Genomic DNA, 15497 nt, shown 5'->3' with positions numbered 1-15497 from the left:
AATAAGTTAGTGCCTTCAAACTTCAAACAATAGCAGGATGTATTAACAGATGCATAAATCTTACAAACCAAAAAGTTTTGTTGCTCAGTTAAATTTTTATAAATTTTAAACATAAAAGTGTGGGTCAATTATTATTCAACCCCTAGGTTTAATATTTTGTGGAATAACCTTTGTTTGCAATTACAGCTAATAATCGTCTTTTATAAGACCTGATCAGGCCGGCACAGGTCTCTGGAGTTATCTTGGCCCACTCCTCCATGCAGATCTTCTCCAAGTTATCTAGGTTCTTTGGGTGTCTCATGTGGACTTTAATCTTGAGCTCCTTCCACAAGTTTTCAATTGGGTTAAGGTCAGGAGACTGACTAGGCCACTGCAATACCTTGATTTTTTGCCTCTTGAACCAGGCCTTGGTTTTCTTGGCTGTGTGCTTTGGGTCGTTGTTTTGTTGGAAGATGAAATGACGACCCATCTTAAGATCCTTGATGGAGGAGCGGAGGTTCTTGGCCAAAATCTCCAGGTAGGCCGTGCTATCCATCTTCCCATGGATGCGGACCAGATGGCCAGGCCCCTTGGCTGAGAAACAGCCCCACAGCATGATGCTGCCACCACCATGCTTGACTGTAGGGATGGTATTCTTGGGGTCGTATGCAGTGCCATCCAGTCTCCAAACGTCACGTGTGTGGTTGGCACCAAAGATCTCGATCTTGGTCTCATCAGACCAGAGAACCTTGAACCAGTCAGTCTCAGAGTCCTCCAAGTGATCATGAGCAAACTGTAGACGAGCCTTGACATGACACTTTGAAAGTAAAGGTACCTTACGGGCTCATCTGGAACGGAGACCATTGCGGTGGAGTACGTTACTTCTGGTATTGACTGAAACCAATGTCCCCACTGCCATGAGATCTTCCCGGAGCTCCTTCCTTGTTGTCCTTGGGTTAGCCTTGACTCTTCGGACAAGCCTGGCCTCGGCACGGGAGGAAACTTTCAAAGGCTGTCCAGGCCATGGAAGGCTAACAGTAGTTCCATAAGCCTTCCACTTCCGGATGATGCTCCCAACAGTGGAGACAGGTAGGCCCAACTCCTTGGAAAGGGTTTTGTACCCCTTGCCAGCCTTGTGACCCTCCACGATCTTGTCTCTGATGGCCTTGGAATGCTCCTTTGTCTTTCCCATGTTGACCATGTTTGAGTGCTATTCACAAGTTTGGGGAGGGTCTTAAATAGTCAGAAAAGGCTGGAAAAGGAGATAATTAATCCAAACATGTGAAGCTCATTGTTCTTTGTGCCTGAACTACTTCTTAATACATTGGGGGAACCAAACAGAATTTTGGTGGGTTGAGGGGTTGAATAATAAATGACCCTCTGAAAAAACTTTTCACAATTTAAAAAAAAAATAAACAAAGAAATAACATTCTTTTTTTGCTGCAGTGCATTTCACACTTCCAGGCTGATCTACAGTCCAAATGTCACAATGCCAAGTTAATTCCAAATGTGTAAACCTGCTAAATCTGCAGGGGGTTGAATACTACTTGTAGGCACTTGTATATATATATATAAATATACGTCATTGAGACACATATATATTTATATTTAATACAGAGCTAGATAGCTTAAAAGCCGGTAATTCAATTGCTATCTCCTTATCAAACATATGAACTCTAGTGTGGGAAAATATTGAGAAAAATTCCCAAGCTAGAGTTCATATGAGGTTATGCCAGCAGGGGGCACAGCACCGCCAGTCTAGGTAGCTACATTCCCCTGCATTCCATTCATTTCCCAGTTTTTACAGGCAGGAGCACAGCTGCATTAGCAGGCTCCTGGTTGTAAATTTATTTAACCCCTTCAGAGGGATTTACAGCGTGGGACTTGACTGTAACGCCGGAGAGGTATGGGATACTGTTGTTTTTTTATATTATTTTTTTTACAGAACGAGGGTCTTCAGGTGGATTGAGCGTACAATAAAGATTTTAAAACCCCATGTGTGTATGTATTTCATTAAAATACTTTATTCATAATGTGTGTGTTTTCTTAACCCTTTGTTAATATTGGATTAATAATGGATAGGTGTCTTATTGACATCTCTCCATTATTAACCTGGCTTAATGTCGCCTTACGTTAGCAAGGTGACATTAACCCCTTAATACCCCATATCCCACCGCTACTCGGGAGTGGGAAGAGAGAGGCTAAATTCCGTCCATGTGGGGTGGGCCCTACTTCCCAAGGACAGAATAGTACATCCAGCGTGATCGGCCGCGCTCACGGGGGATCACGGCACATTAACCCCCGGCACACCGCGATCAAACATGATCACGGTGTGCCGGCAGTATAGGGAAGCATCGTGCAGGGAGGGGGCTCCCTGCGGGCTTCCCTGAGACCCCCGCAGCAACGCGATGTCATCGCGTTGCTCCGAGGGTCTCCTACCTCCTTCCTCGCTGCAGGTCCCAGATCCAAGATGGCCGCTGCATCCGGGTCCTGCAGGGAGGGAGGTGTCTTACCGAGTGCCTGCTCAGAGCAGGCGCTTGGTAAGCCTGCAGTGCTCTAAGTCAGATCGGTGATCTGACAGAGTGCTGTGCAAACTGTCAGATCACCGATCTGTGATGTCCCCCCCTGGGACAAAGTAAAAAAGTTTTAAAAAAAATTTCCACATGTGTAAAAAAAAAATAAAAATAAAATTCCTAAATAAAGAAAAAAAAAACAATTATTCCCATAAATACATTTCTTTATCTAAATTTAAAAAACAAACAATAAAAGTACACATATTTAGTATCGCCGCGTCCGTAACGACCCAACCTATAAAACTGTCCCACTAGTTAACCCCTTCAGTAAACACCGTAAGAAAAAAAAAAAAAAACGAGGCAAAAAACAACGCTTTATTATCATACCGCCGAATAAAAAGTGGAATAAAACGCGATCAAAAAGACAGATATAAATAACCATGGTACCGTTGAAAGCGTCATTTTGTCCCGCAAAAAAAGAGCCGCCATACAGCATCATCAGCAAAAAAATAAAAAAGTTATAGTCCTCAGAATAAAGCGATGCCAAAATAATTATTTTTTCTATAAAATAGTTTTTATCGTATAAAAGCGCCAAAACATAAAAAAATGATATAAATGAGATATCGCTGTAATCGTACTGACCCGAAGAATAAAACTGCTTTATCAATTTTACCAAACGCGGAACGGTATAAACGCCTCCCCCAAAAGAAATTCATGAATAGCTGGTTTTTGGTCATTCTGCCTCACAAAAATCGGAATAAAAAGCGATCAAAAAATGTCACGTGCCCGAAAATGTTACCAATAAAAACGTCAACTCGTCCCACAAAAAACAAGACCTCACATGACTCTTTGGTCTCAAATATGGAAAAATTATAGCTCTCAAAATGTGGTAACGCAAAAAATATTTTTTGCAATAAAAAGCGTCTTTCAGTGTGTGACGGCTGCCAATCATAAAAATCCGCTAAAAAACCCGCTATAAAAGTAAATCAAACCCCCCTTCATCACCCCCTTAGTTAGTAAAAAATTAAAAAAACTTATTTATTTCCATTTTCCCATTAGGGCTAGGGCTAGGGTTAGGATTAGGGCTAGGGTTAGGGCTTGGGTTAGGGTTGGGGCTAGGGTTAAGGCTACAGTTGGGGTTGGGGCTAAAGTTAGGGTTGGGGTTTGGATTACATTTACGGTTGGGAATAGGGTTAGGGGTGTGTCTGGGTTAGAGGTGTGGTTAGGGTTACCGTTGGGATTAGGGTTAGGGGTGTGTTTGCATTAGGGTTTCAGTTATAATTGGGGGGTTTCCACTGTTTAGGCACATCAGGGGCTCTCCAAACGCGACATGGCGTCCGATCTCAATTCCAGCTAATTCTGCGTTGAAAAAGTAAAACAGTGCTCCTTCCCTTCCGAGCTCTCCCGTGTGCCCACACAGGGGTTTACCCCAACATATGGGGTATCAGCATACTCAGGACAAATTGGACAACAACTTTTGGGGTCCAATTTCTCCTGTTACCCTTGTGAAAATACAAAACTGGGGGCTAAAATATAATTTTTGTGGGGGAAAAAAAGATTTTTTATTTTCACGGCTCTGCGTTATAAACTGTAGTGAAATACTTGGGGGCTCAAAGTTCTCACAACACATCTAGATAAGTTCCTTGGGGGGTCTAGTTTCCAATATGGGCTCACTTGTGGGGGTTTCTACTGTTTAGGTACATTAGGGGCTCTGCAAACGCAATGTGACGCCTGCAGACCAATCCATCTAAGTCTGCATTCCAAATGATGCTCCTTCCCTTCTGAGCTCTGCCATGCGCTCAAACGGTGGTTCCCCCCCACATATCAGGTATCATCGTACTCAGGACAAATTGGACAACAATATTTAGGGTCCAATTTCTCCTGTTACACTTGGAAAAATACAAAACTGGGGGCTAAAAAATAATTTTTGTGGAAAAAAAAAATTATTTGCACGGCTCTGCGTTATAAACTGTAGTGAAACACTTTGGGGTTCAAAGCTCTCACAACACATCTAGATGAGTTCCTTAGGGGGTCTACTTTCCAAAATGGTGTCACTTGTGGGGGGTTTCTACTGTTTAGGTACATTAAGGGCTCTGCAAACGCAATGTGATGCCTGCAGACCATTCCATCTAAGTCTGCATTCCAAATGGCTCTCCTTCCCTTCCGAGCCTTCCCATGCGCCCAAAAGGTGGTTCCCCCCACATATGGGGTATCAGCGCACTCAGGACAAATTGGACAACAACTTTGGGGGTCCAATTTCTCCTGTTACCCTCGGAAAAATACAAAACTGGGGGCTAAAAAATAATTTTTGTGGGAAAAAATGTTTGTTTTATTTTTACGGCTCTGCATTATAAGCTTCTGTGAAGCCCTTGGTGGGTCAAAGTGCTCACCACACATCTAGATGAGTTCCTTAGGGGGTCTACTTTCCAAAATGGTGTCTCTTGTGGGGGGTTTCTACTGTTTAGGTACATTAGGGGCTCTGCAAACGCAATGTGACGCCTGCAGACCATTCCATCTAAGTCTGCATTCCAAATGGCGCTCCTTCCCTTCCGAGCCCTCCCATGCGCCCAAACGGTGGTTCCCCCCACATATGGGGTATCAGTGCACTCAGGACAAATTGGACAACAACTTTGAGGGTCCAATTTCTCCTGTTACCCTCGGAAAAATACAAAACTTTTTGTTTTATTTTTCACGGCTCTGCATTATAAACTTCTGTGAAGCCCTTGGTGGGTCAAAGTGCTCACCACACATCTAGATAGGTTCCTTAGGGGGTCTACTTTCCAAAATGGTGTCACTTGTGGGGGGTTTCAATGTTTAGGCACATCAGTGGCTCTCCAAACGCAACATGGCGTCCCATCTCAATTCCTGTCAATTTTGCATTGAAAAGTCAAACGGCGCTCCTTCCCTTCCGAGCTCTCCCATGCGCCCAAACAGTGGTTTACCCCCACATTTGGGGTATCAGTGTACTCAGGACAAATTGTACAACAACTTTTGGGGTCCAATTTCTTCTTTTACCCTTGGGAAAATAAAAAATTGGGGGCAAAAAGATAATTTTTGTGAAAAAAAGATTTTTTATTTTTACGGTTCGGCATTATAAACTTCTGTGAAGCACTTGGTGGGTCAAAGTGCTCACCACACCTCTAGATAAGTTCCTTAGGGGGTCTACTTTCCAAAATGGTGTCACTTGTGGGGGGTTTCAATGTTTAGGCACATCAGTGGCTCTCCAAACGCAACATGGCGTCCCATCTCAATTCCTGTCAATTTTGCATTGAAAAGTCAAACGGCGCTCCTTCCCTTCCGAGCTCTGCCATGCGCCCAAACAGTGGTTTACCCCCACATATGGGGTATCGGCGTACTCAGGACAAATTGTACAACAATGTTTAGGGTCCGTTTTCTCCTGTTACCCTTGGTAAAATAAAACAAATTGGAGCTGAAGTAAATTTTTTGTGAAAAAAAGTTAAATGTTCATTTTTATTTAAACATTCCAAAAATTCCTGTGAAACACCTGAAGGGTTAATAAACTTCTTGAATGTGGTTTTGAGCACCTTGCGGGGTGCAGTTTTTAGAATGGTGTCACACTTGGGTATTTTCTATCATATAGACCCCTCAAAATAACTTCAAATGAGATGTGGTCCCTAAAAAAAAATGGTGTTGTAAAAATTAGAAATTGCTGGTCAACTTTTAACCCTTATAACTCCCTAACAAAAAAAAATTTTGGTTCCAAAATTGTGCTGATGTAAAGTAGACATGTGGGAAATGTTACTTATTAAGTATTTTGTGTGACATATCTCTGTGATTTAATTGCATAAAAATTCAAAGTTGGAAAATTGCGAAATTTTCAAAATTTTCGCCAAATTTCCGTTTTTTCACAAATAAACGCAGGTAATATCAAAGAAATTTTACCACTATAAATAAAGTACAATATGTCACGAGAAAACAATGTCAGGATCACCGGGATCCATTGAAGCGTTCCAGAGTTATAACCTCATAAAGGGACAGTGGTCAGAATTGTAAAAATTGGCCCGGTCCATAACGTGCAAACCACCCTTGGGGGTAAAGGGGTTAACACATAGAGCTCCCAAATTTTGCACACAGACACTTCTAACAGTAGTGATGAATATGTAAAAATATAACGTAGAATTTGCTAGGTTTTTTTTAGGGTGACTCCATTTGTTCCACAGTGATCATTACTATTATATGTTTTTATTCCCCCTGTATCCACTCCCTATCATTTTTGACAGCATTTCTTCAATTGATAATACATGCATTTTCACTTGTGGCTTCCCAGGCCCACATAATAATAATAATAATTTTTATTTCTATAGCACCAACATATTCTGCAGCAGTTTACATTTTAGAGGGGACATGTACAAACATCACAGAATGACACATAATTCAGTTACCAAAAGACGTGATGTCTCCGCTCCCAAGCTTACAGTCTATGATGAAATAGGGGGAGACACAAAAAGTAAATGATAAAAGGTGAATGATAAAATTTGCTTATATTGTACGATGCAGCCATAATATGCTAAGTAGGGTATGTACATAATGCTGCATGAACCGGTCACCAGCCAGTGTGTGTACAGTACAGACTCAGAGAGCAATTAAATGCATGGCGGGTATGAACAGATGCTACGAGGTCATGATTTTCAAGAAAGCTTTGTATGGGCAAAATGGGAATAGTTAGATAAGTGAGGTGAGGCGATAGGCCAGTTTAAAGAAATATATTTTAAGGTCACTCTTAAAACTGTGGGTAATGGGAATTAATCCAATTGTTTTGGGTAGTGTATTCCAAAGAATTGGCACAGCATACAACAAGTCTTGGAAACAGGAGTGGGAGGGTCGGCGTATTGAGGATTTTAATTTTAAGTCATTAGCAGAACGGAGAGCACGGGCTGGGTGGTAAACAGATATGAGGGAGGAGATGCAGGGTGGTGCTGAACCGTCGAGTGCTTTGTGGGCAAGAGTGATACGTTTATATTGAACTCTGTATCGGATGGGCAACCAGCAGGGCCGGACTGGCCATCTGGCAATTCTGGCAAATGCCAGAAGGGCCTGTCTGGTCATGGGCCGCCTTGTCTGCTACATTGTTAACAGAATTGGTGTTCTCAAGATCCCCATACTGTTAAGAGTTGAGTTGGAGCACAAAGTTGCTGACTCCGTCACTTACCCCAGCAGGCCACGGGTATCATTAGAAATATTGGTCTTGTAGTAAATCTTCCTTTCCTCCATCCAGGGTAATATTAGTGATATATCCCATCTGGTTCATGGGGACGGGGACAACATGGGCCTGTGTGATTTCAAATATCTGGACTGAATTTCAGCCCCAGTCCGTACCTGGCAACCAGTGCAACGACTGGCACAGGGTAGAGGCATAGGTGTAGCGGTTGGAAAGGAATATCATCCTGGGTGCTGCGTTTAGCATGGCTTGAAGAGGGGAGAGTTTAGAAAGAGGGAGACCGATTAGTAGAGAGTTGCAATAATCCAGATGAGAATGGATATGAGCTACAGTGAACAGCTGAGAACCTTAATGCAGGAATGCCTCCAGGAGCTCTCAACTGAGCAGATTAACCCCTGCGCTGCTAAAAGAAACTTACACAGTTTAATATAAAGGGAAAGTGCTTTTAATCAGTGAAGGAGTAGGAGAAGTCAGACGCTGAGGTCTTCTGGCTCCTCTTTGTCATGGTAAACCCGCGACAGTATCAGTAGAACATACCAACTGCAGGTAGAAAATAAAAATGTAAAAACTTCTATATTGGTAATATTGTATAATATAAATTAATTTCTGCATAAATTGCTGAATATTTATTCTTATTTGTTGCAGTAAATTTGCTATTAGTAATTATTATAGCTAAGAGTTTCGTTTACTGACTCCACTGGTTCAAAGAGTATTTTTTTCTATGAGTATGCTGTTATTTTAATGGAGTCACAATTAATTATTTCTTTTGCTTTTAATTTACTGTGCTGGATAGAAAAACCTTTATCATGTCTTTTTTATGTGAACATTGGGGATGTGACTGCTGGGACCCTCAGGATGCACAGCACCAAATTCAACTGTGCAAAGAACTGAAATACAGCCACATTTAGGTAAAAGGTTCTGAGTGCCAGTAAAATCTGTGGATGAGAACATATTTACCCCTAGACTTACTGCCATTCTTAGAAATTACAACGACTAATACTCTTTATTTCATGAATCAATAGCACACATGAAAATCAGAAAACTTGCAATCAGAGAAATTGATCTTTCACTCTCAATTCACGTGTAAAATCTGTATTCAGTGAGGACAGATTTTCACATTGTGGAGACAGGAGATGACAATTGGTGCTTTTAAAATTCTATGAAAAAAGGAAGAGAAAGAAATAGAATCAAAGATAGACATTATGCAGCAAGCGCTCCTGAAACCACAGTTCTAGTTCTTCAGAGAACTGTATGAGCACCATATTCCTTAACCCCTTCATGACCCAGCCTATTTTGACCTTAATGACCTGGCCGTTTTTTGCAATTCTGACCAGTGTCCCTTTATGAGGTCATAACTCAGGAACGCTTCAACGAATCCTAGCGGTTCTGAGATTGTTTTTTCGTGACATATTGGGCTTCATGTTAGTGGTAAATTTAGGTCGATAATTTTTGCATTTATTTGTGAAAAAAATGGAAATTTGGCTAAAATTTTGAAAATTTCGCAATTTTCAAATTTTGAATTTTTATTCTGTTAAACGAGAGAGTTATGTGACACAAAATAGTTAATAAATAACATTACCCACTTATCTACTTTACATCAGCACAATTTTGGAAACAAATTTTTTTTTTGCTAGGAAGTTATAAGGGTTAAAATTTGACCAGCGATTTCTCATTTTTAGAGCAAAATTTACAAAACCATTTTTTTTAGGGACCACCTCATATTTGAAGTCAGTTTGAGGGGTCTATATGGCTGAAAATACCCAAAAGTGACACCATTCTAAAAACTGCACCCCTCAAGGTGCTCAAAACCACTTTCAAGAAGTTTATTAACCCTTCAGGTGCTTCACAGCAGCAGAAGCAACATGGAAGGAAAAAATGAACATTTAACTTTTTAGTCACAAAAATGATCTTTTAGCAACAATTTTTTTATTTTCCCAAGGGTAAAAAGAGAAACTGGACCCCAAAAGTTATTGTACAATTTGTCCTGAGTACGCCGATACCACATATGTGGGGGGAACCACTGTTTGGGCGCACGACAGGGCTCGGAAGGGAAGGAGCGCCATTTGACTTTTTGAATGAAAAATTGGCTCCAATCTTTAGCGGACACCATGTCGCGTTTGGAGAGCCCCTGTGTGCCTAAACATTCGAGCTCCCCCACAAGTGACCCCATTTTGGAAACTAGATCCCCCAAGGAACTTATCTAGATGCATAATGAGCACTTTGAACCCCCAGGTGCTTCACAAATTGATCCGTAAAAATGAAAAAGTACTTTTTTTTCGCAAAAAATTTATTTTAGCCTCAATTTGTTCATTTCCACATGGGCAACAGGATAAAATTGATCCTTAAATTTATTGGGCACTTTCTCCTGCGTACAGTGATACCTTACATGTGGGGGTAAACCACTGTTTGGGCACACGGCAGGGCTCGGAAGGGAAGGAGCGCTATTTGACTTTTTGAATGAAAAATTAGCTCCAATCGATAGCGGACACCATGTCGCGTTTGGAGAGCCCCTGTGTGCCTAAACATTTGAGCTCCCCCACATGTGACCCCATTTTGGAAACTAGACCTCCCATGGAACTAATCTAGATGTGCGGTGACCACTGTAAACCCCCAAGTGCTTCACAGAAGTTTATAACGCAGAGCCGTGAAAATAAAAAATCATTTTTCTTTCTTCAAAAATTATTTTTTAGCCCGCAATTTTTTATTTTTACAAGAGTAACAGGAGAAATTGGACCCCAAAAGTTGTTGTCCAGTTTGTCCTGAGTTTGCTGATACCCCATATGTGGGGGGGAACCAGTGTTTGGGCACACGTCGGGGCTCGGAAGGGAAGTAGTAACGTTTTGGAATGCAGACTTTGATGGAATGGTCTGCGGGCATCATGTTACGTTTGCAGAGCCCCTGATGTGCCTAAACAGTAGAAACCCCCCACAATTCTAAAGGTATATGCACACGCTGCGGATGCGTAGCGTTTCCACAGCTGTGGGTCCGCAGCAGTTTCCCATGAGTTTACAGTTCAATGTAAACCTATGGGAAACAAAAATCGCTGTGCACATGCTGCAGAAAAACTGCACGGAGACGCAGCGGTTTACATTCCGCAGCGTATCACTTTCTGCAGATTCCGCAGCGGTTTTACAACTGCTCCAATAGAAAACCGCAGTTGTAAAACCGCAGTGAAATCCGCAGAAAAAACGCGGTAAATCCGCAATAAATCCGCAGAGGACCAGAATACGTGTGCACATAGCCTTACCCTAGCCCTAACCCTAACCCTAGTTCTAACCCTAACCCTAGTTCTAACCCTAACCCTAGTGAAAGAAAATATATATATATATATTTTCTGTATTATATTATTGTCCCTACCTATGGGGGGTGATAAAGGGGGGGTTCATTTACTTTTTTTTTAATTTTGATAACTGTGATAGGTTTTATCACAGTGATCTAAATGCACATGGAACAAATCTGCCGGCTGGCGCATGCGTCCGCCATTTTGGAAGATGGCGGCACCCATGGAGAAGACGGATGGACACCGGGAGGCTCGGTAAGTATGATGGGGTGGGGGGGAGCACGGGGGGTGGATCGGAGCATGGGGGGGTGGATCGGAGCACGGGGGGGTGGATCGGAGTACAGGGGGGTTGGATCGGAGCACAGGAGGGTGGATCGGAGCACAGAGGGGTTGGATCGGAGCACGGGGGAGCGGACAGGAGGATGGGGGGAGCGGACAGGAGGACGGAGGGGAGCGGACCACAGAACGGAGGACTAGGGAGGAGATCGGTGGCGGTGGGGCAGATCAGTGTTTCCAGCCATTGCCGATGATATTGCAGCATCGGCCACGGCTGGATTGTAATATTTCACCACTTTTCATAGGTGAAATATTACAAATTGCTCTGATTGACTGTTGCACTTTCAACAGCCAATCAGAGCGATCGTAGCCACGTGGGGGCAAAGCCACCCCCCTGGGCTAAAGTACCACTCCCCCTGTCCCTGCAGATTGGGTGAAATTGGAGTTAACCCTTTCACCCGATCTGCAGGGACGCGATCCCTCCATGACGCCACATAGGCGTCACTGGTCGGATTGGCACCGACTTTCATGACCCCTACGTGGCATCACAGGTCGGGAAGGGGTTAAAGGGAATCTGTCACCCCCAAAATCGATGGTGAGGTAAGCTCACCATCATCGGGCTTATCTACAGCATTCTGTAACGTTGTAGATAAGCCCCCGATGTATCCTGAAAGAGGAGAAAAAGAGGTTAGATTATACTCACCCAAGGGCGGTCCCGCTGTGGTCCGGGTCCGATGGGTGTCTCAGGTCCGTCCGGCGCCTCCTATCTTCATTCCATGACGTCCTCTTCTTGTCTTCACGCCGCGGCGCAGGCGTACTTTGTCCTGTTGAGGGCAGAACACAGTACTGCAGTGCGCAGGTGCTGGACCTCTCTGACCTTTCCCGGCGCCTGCGCACTGCAGTACTTTGTTCTGCCCTCAACAGGGCAGACAAAGTACGCCTGCACCGGAGCCGCGGTGTGAAGACCAGAAGAGGAAGTCATGGAAGAAAGAAGCAGATTTCTCTGATAAGATAGATTACTAAGTTTCTTATTTTTATGCGCTCTAGTGATTTATGAAAAGAAAATGAAAACGACCGTTGCTCTGTAAGTGGAACAGAATCACTGGTCCTCTCCTCCACTCTTGGCCGAGGTTTAGAGGATATAATGAGAGACATGGAACCAATATTCTCCTGTTTGTAACCCCAAACATCAGACATACATGACGTACTGTATATTACTGATATGCCAGAAATATCAGTAATATTCCATTAACTGCAGAATCGACACCGGCAGGATGAGATCAACCGGCGGAAGATGGAATCTATGAGAAAAGATGTAACTAATGTAAGTAATGGGACTCCATTTTAGAGGATACTAATATGGTGTCACTGTGGCAGGACGGTAGAGGAATCTTCTCCATACAGAGGTCAGGGATCATTGTCACTCATCATACATGTGACCACCCCACCACTGACAGAGAACATCTGCTCCACATGATGTTTTCTCACTGATCTCATACATGGAGCTTATGGTCATACTTACCCCTTCTACTTTCTCCCTCTTCTACGTTCTCAGATTTTGGTTGTTTTCTACATTTTAATACAGATTTTCTTCTCCCCTGAACTGGAAATTCTAATTAAAAAACAAGAAAAATATGTTGATTATAAATTACTAAAAGATTAGCTTTGTAGTTTTATCTAAAACTATGTCAAGGCTCGTTAAAGGGTCGAGAGTGACTTTTAGGAATGCTACTTCTAATAGGTGGCACTAGAGTTGAAGTTCTCTTCCTCTATGAAGAGGCAATTTGCATGTTTAATTTCCCTAAAGGTGCATTGCTTGGCTTATAAGCCTCCTCACATTGGCATGCCAGGCTAGGCATGTCAATCTTCACAAGAAGAAATATTACCCTATAGATCATATCTAGAATTACTGTATGTTATTCTTATATCCTGTATTCCTGGTAATCGATTATTGCACCATAATAGAGAGATTGTGATATACACAATACATCGCCGAAGGGTTTGAGAATTAGATTACTTCGTGAAATAACTAATATTAAACCTATAGGTTTCACACCATGTGGTGTATGCACAAGGAACTATGTCCGATGTTATCTTATAATCAGTTAGATAAGACTGCAGGGTAACATTAGGCAAACAAGGAGAATCAGCGTAGGCCCATATGGAGCCAGGGGTGTAGTATTCAGGATTAGTTTGGGAGAAGACTGAATGGCTCCTAATAACTGAATGCATAACATAAAAGAGTGAGAATTTTAACACAATGAAGTGCTGGACTGTTAATCATTTTATAGGAGGAAAGACGTGGTAATTTTCTAGGCCTTTATGTGCACATTCACATTACACTGTTTGATAATAGGCTGTAATAGGATATCTTATAAGCCAGTACATACCTGACAATGGGGAAGATATGCTGTTTTTAACAGTGAAACACTTCTTGTCACCATCAGATTTAGAAGAAGTCGATTCTTCTGCCTGTTTGGTAGAAGAAAAACATAAATTATATGTGTTAGTTGGGACCCTGAGATGGCGGATAGAGGCTGCGTGTAGGCTAGACCTAGGTTCATTAGTAAGGAGATCCTGGGCTTGCAAGGCTGGAGCTTGTTCTACATGGAAGTGAGCTGAGGATGAAAGGTAGCTAAAAATGGAGGGACCCATTCCTACAGACACTTCTCATAAAACATGTGCCGGCAGCCGTTAATGCAAAGTTTTTACCTCTGTGTAAAGCAGAACTTAAGGAAGACAAGCTTTATACCTGCTACCTGCTGTATATGCATGTCATCTATTCAAGGAACAGTACACTACATCCTAGTGTGCTTCGTTCCTAGTTTGCTGTGCCATCTAGTGACCCATTTCACTAGTGTAATATATAGTGTAATATACTTACATGTCTGAGTGTTTTGCAGTGTCTGGAGAGCACTCTGGTGGTGACTTGGGTTCCTCATTGTTCATTATCTCGGTATTGATGGAACAGAGCTAAAATACACAAAGAAATATAACATTTTTATAACATTTTTATTTTAAACTTTTTTAATTATAGGCTTTATGGATGTTACCGGGCATTCACTTACTTTAGAAAGCCTTTTAGAAGATGATACAAAGTTTTTACTTTCTGGCCAGTCATTGTCCTCACTTGTGTCCCACTTATTCGAATCCTTATGTTTGTATTTTCCAGAACGATCTACAAAGTACAAGTGTTGTCAAAGATCTTTAGTATAACTCAGTCAGACAGTCAACATTTTATTACTAACAATAATTGAAACGAAATGTCACATAAAATGAAAGACAAGACAAACAGCAGTTTTCTGCAGATGACGTCTCATTCTACTTACTGTTAAAGTAGCTGGTGTCCTCTTCTGACTTAAAATCAGGAATAAACAGTGGCTTTTGACTTAGAAAATTCTCAAAGTCTAAGTTAAAAAAGAATGGATGAATCTTGATCTCATTTGCTCCTCCTGAAAAAAGAAGACAATAAATAACAGTATAGACATTGCCAGAGAGATGGCTCCATATCAGTTCAGTTTATGTTACTCTGAAATGAAAATGTTACAGAGCCAAAGTGAAGGAAATATAATGAAAGTCATATCATGAAGTATTGGGAATGAACATGCTGATAGAATAGAGAATGTCAGTGCTGATCCTCATGGACATAATAATTTGTCTGGTCATGGGTGTAATAAGTCATTATTAATATACATTACCTGTCCCAAGTCTAAGTGCTGGATCTTTTCTGAGCAGCTTAGTGATGATGTCCTGTGCATTGTGTGGAGGAGCAGAATTATTAAATTTCCAAGTTATGTCATCTGTATTATTAGAAAGCATATATTACAGAAAATAAAACCTCATTGTTTTCTTTCATAAAAAAGTATTTTACCAATCTAACTAAATAACAATGACATCACATAGCATTCAGATTGTTTTACTTACCCCTGACAATAATACGGTCTTATATTTGGATTTCCCATCGAATGGTACACGTCCTACAATAAATTTGTGTAAGATGATCCCAACTGACCACCAGTCAGCAGGCCTTCCATGGCCTTCCATAGCCTTCCTGTAAAATGACTTCTGGGGCGGTGTAATTAGGTGAGCCAAAAATCTGGAAACCAACAAAGGAATGAGATGATGATTAGCGGAAATAGATGCGACAAATAACACCAGTGGAAACGTTTTCTAGATCAGAAAATATCAGAGGAGAAATAGATGCACTGCACATACACATATAGATACACACACTGCACATACACATGTAGATACACACACTGCACATACA

The 15497-nt window shown here is 41.9% G+C and overlaps 1 protein-coding gene across 1 annotated transcript; it reads right to left on the bottom strand.

The window, feature by feature from the left end:
- Positions 1-12751: 12751 nt before the first annotated feature.
- On the bottom strand, positions 12752-15137 carry LOC143809615 (microtubule-associated serine/threonine-protein kinase 3-like). The gene is made up of 6 exons (XM_077292663.1): positions 14926-15137; positions 14557-14679; positions 14296-14405; positions 14112-14200; positions 13618-13699; positions 12752-12839 (listed from the first exon to the last, which is right to left on the bottom strand). The coding sequence occupies exons 1-6, from the start codon at positions 15044-15046 to the stop codon at positions 12804-12806; spliced, it is 561 nt and encodes a 186-aa protein (XP_077148778.1). The 5' UTR covers positions 15047-15137; the 3' UTR covers positions 12752-12803.
- Positions 15138-15497: the final 360 nt, after the last annotated feature.

Source organism: Ranitomeya variabilis, chromosome 2 (assembly GCF_051348905.1).
Source record: "Ranitomeya variabilis isolate aRanVar5 chromosome 2, aRanVar5.hap1, whole genome shotgun sequence".
NCBI classification, from domain to species: Eukaryota; Metazoa; Chordata; class Amphibia; order Anura; family Dendrobatidae; genus Ranitomeya; species Ranitomeya variabilis.
Note: the sequence above shows the minus strand (reverse complement) of the source record. Positions and strands in the feature narration are given on the sequence as shown.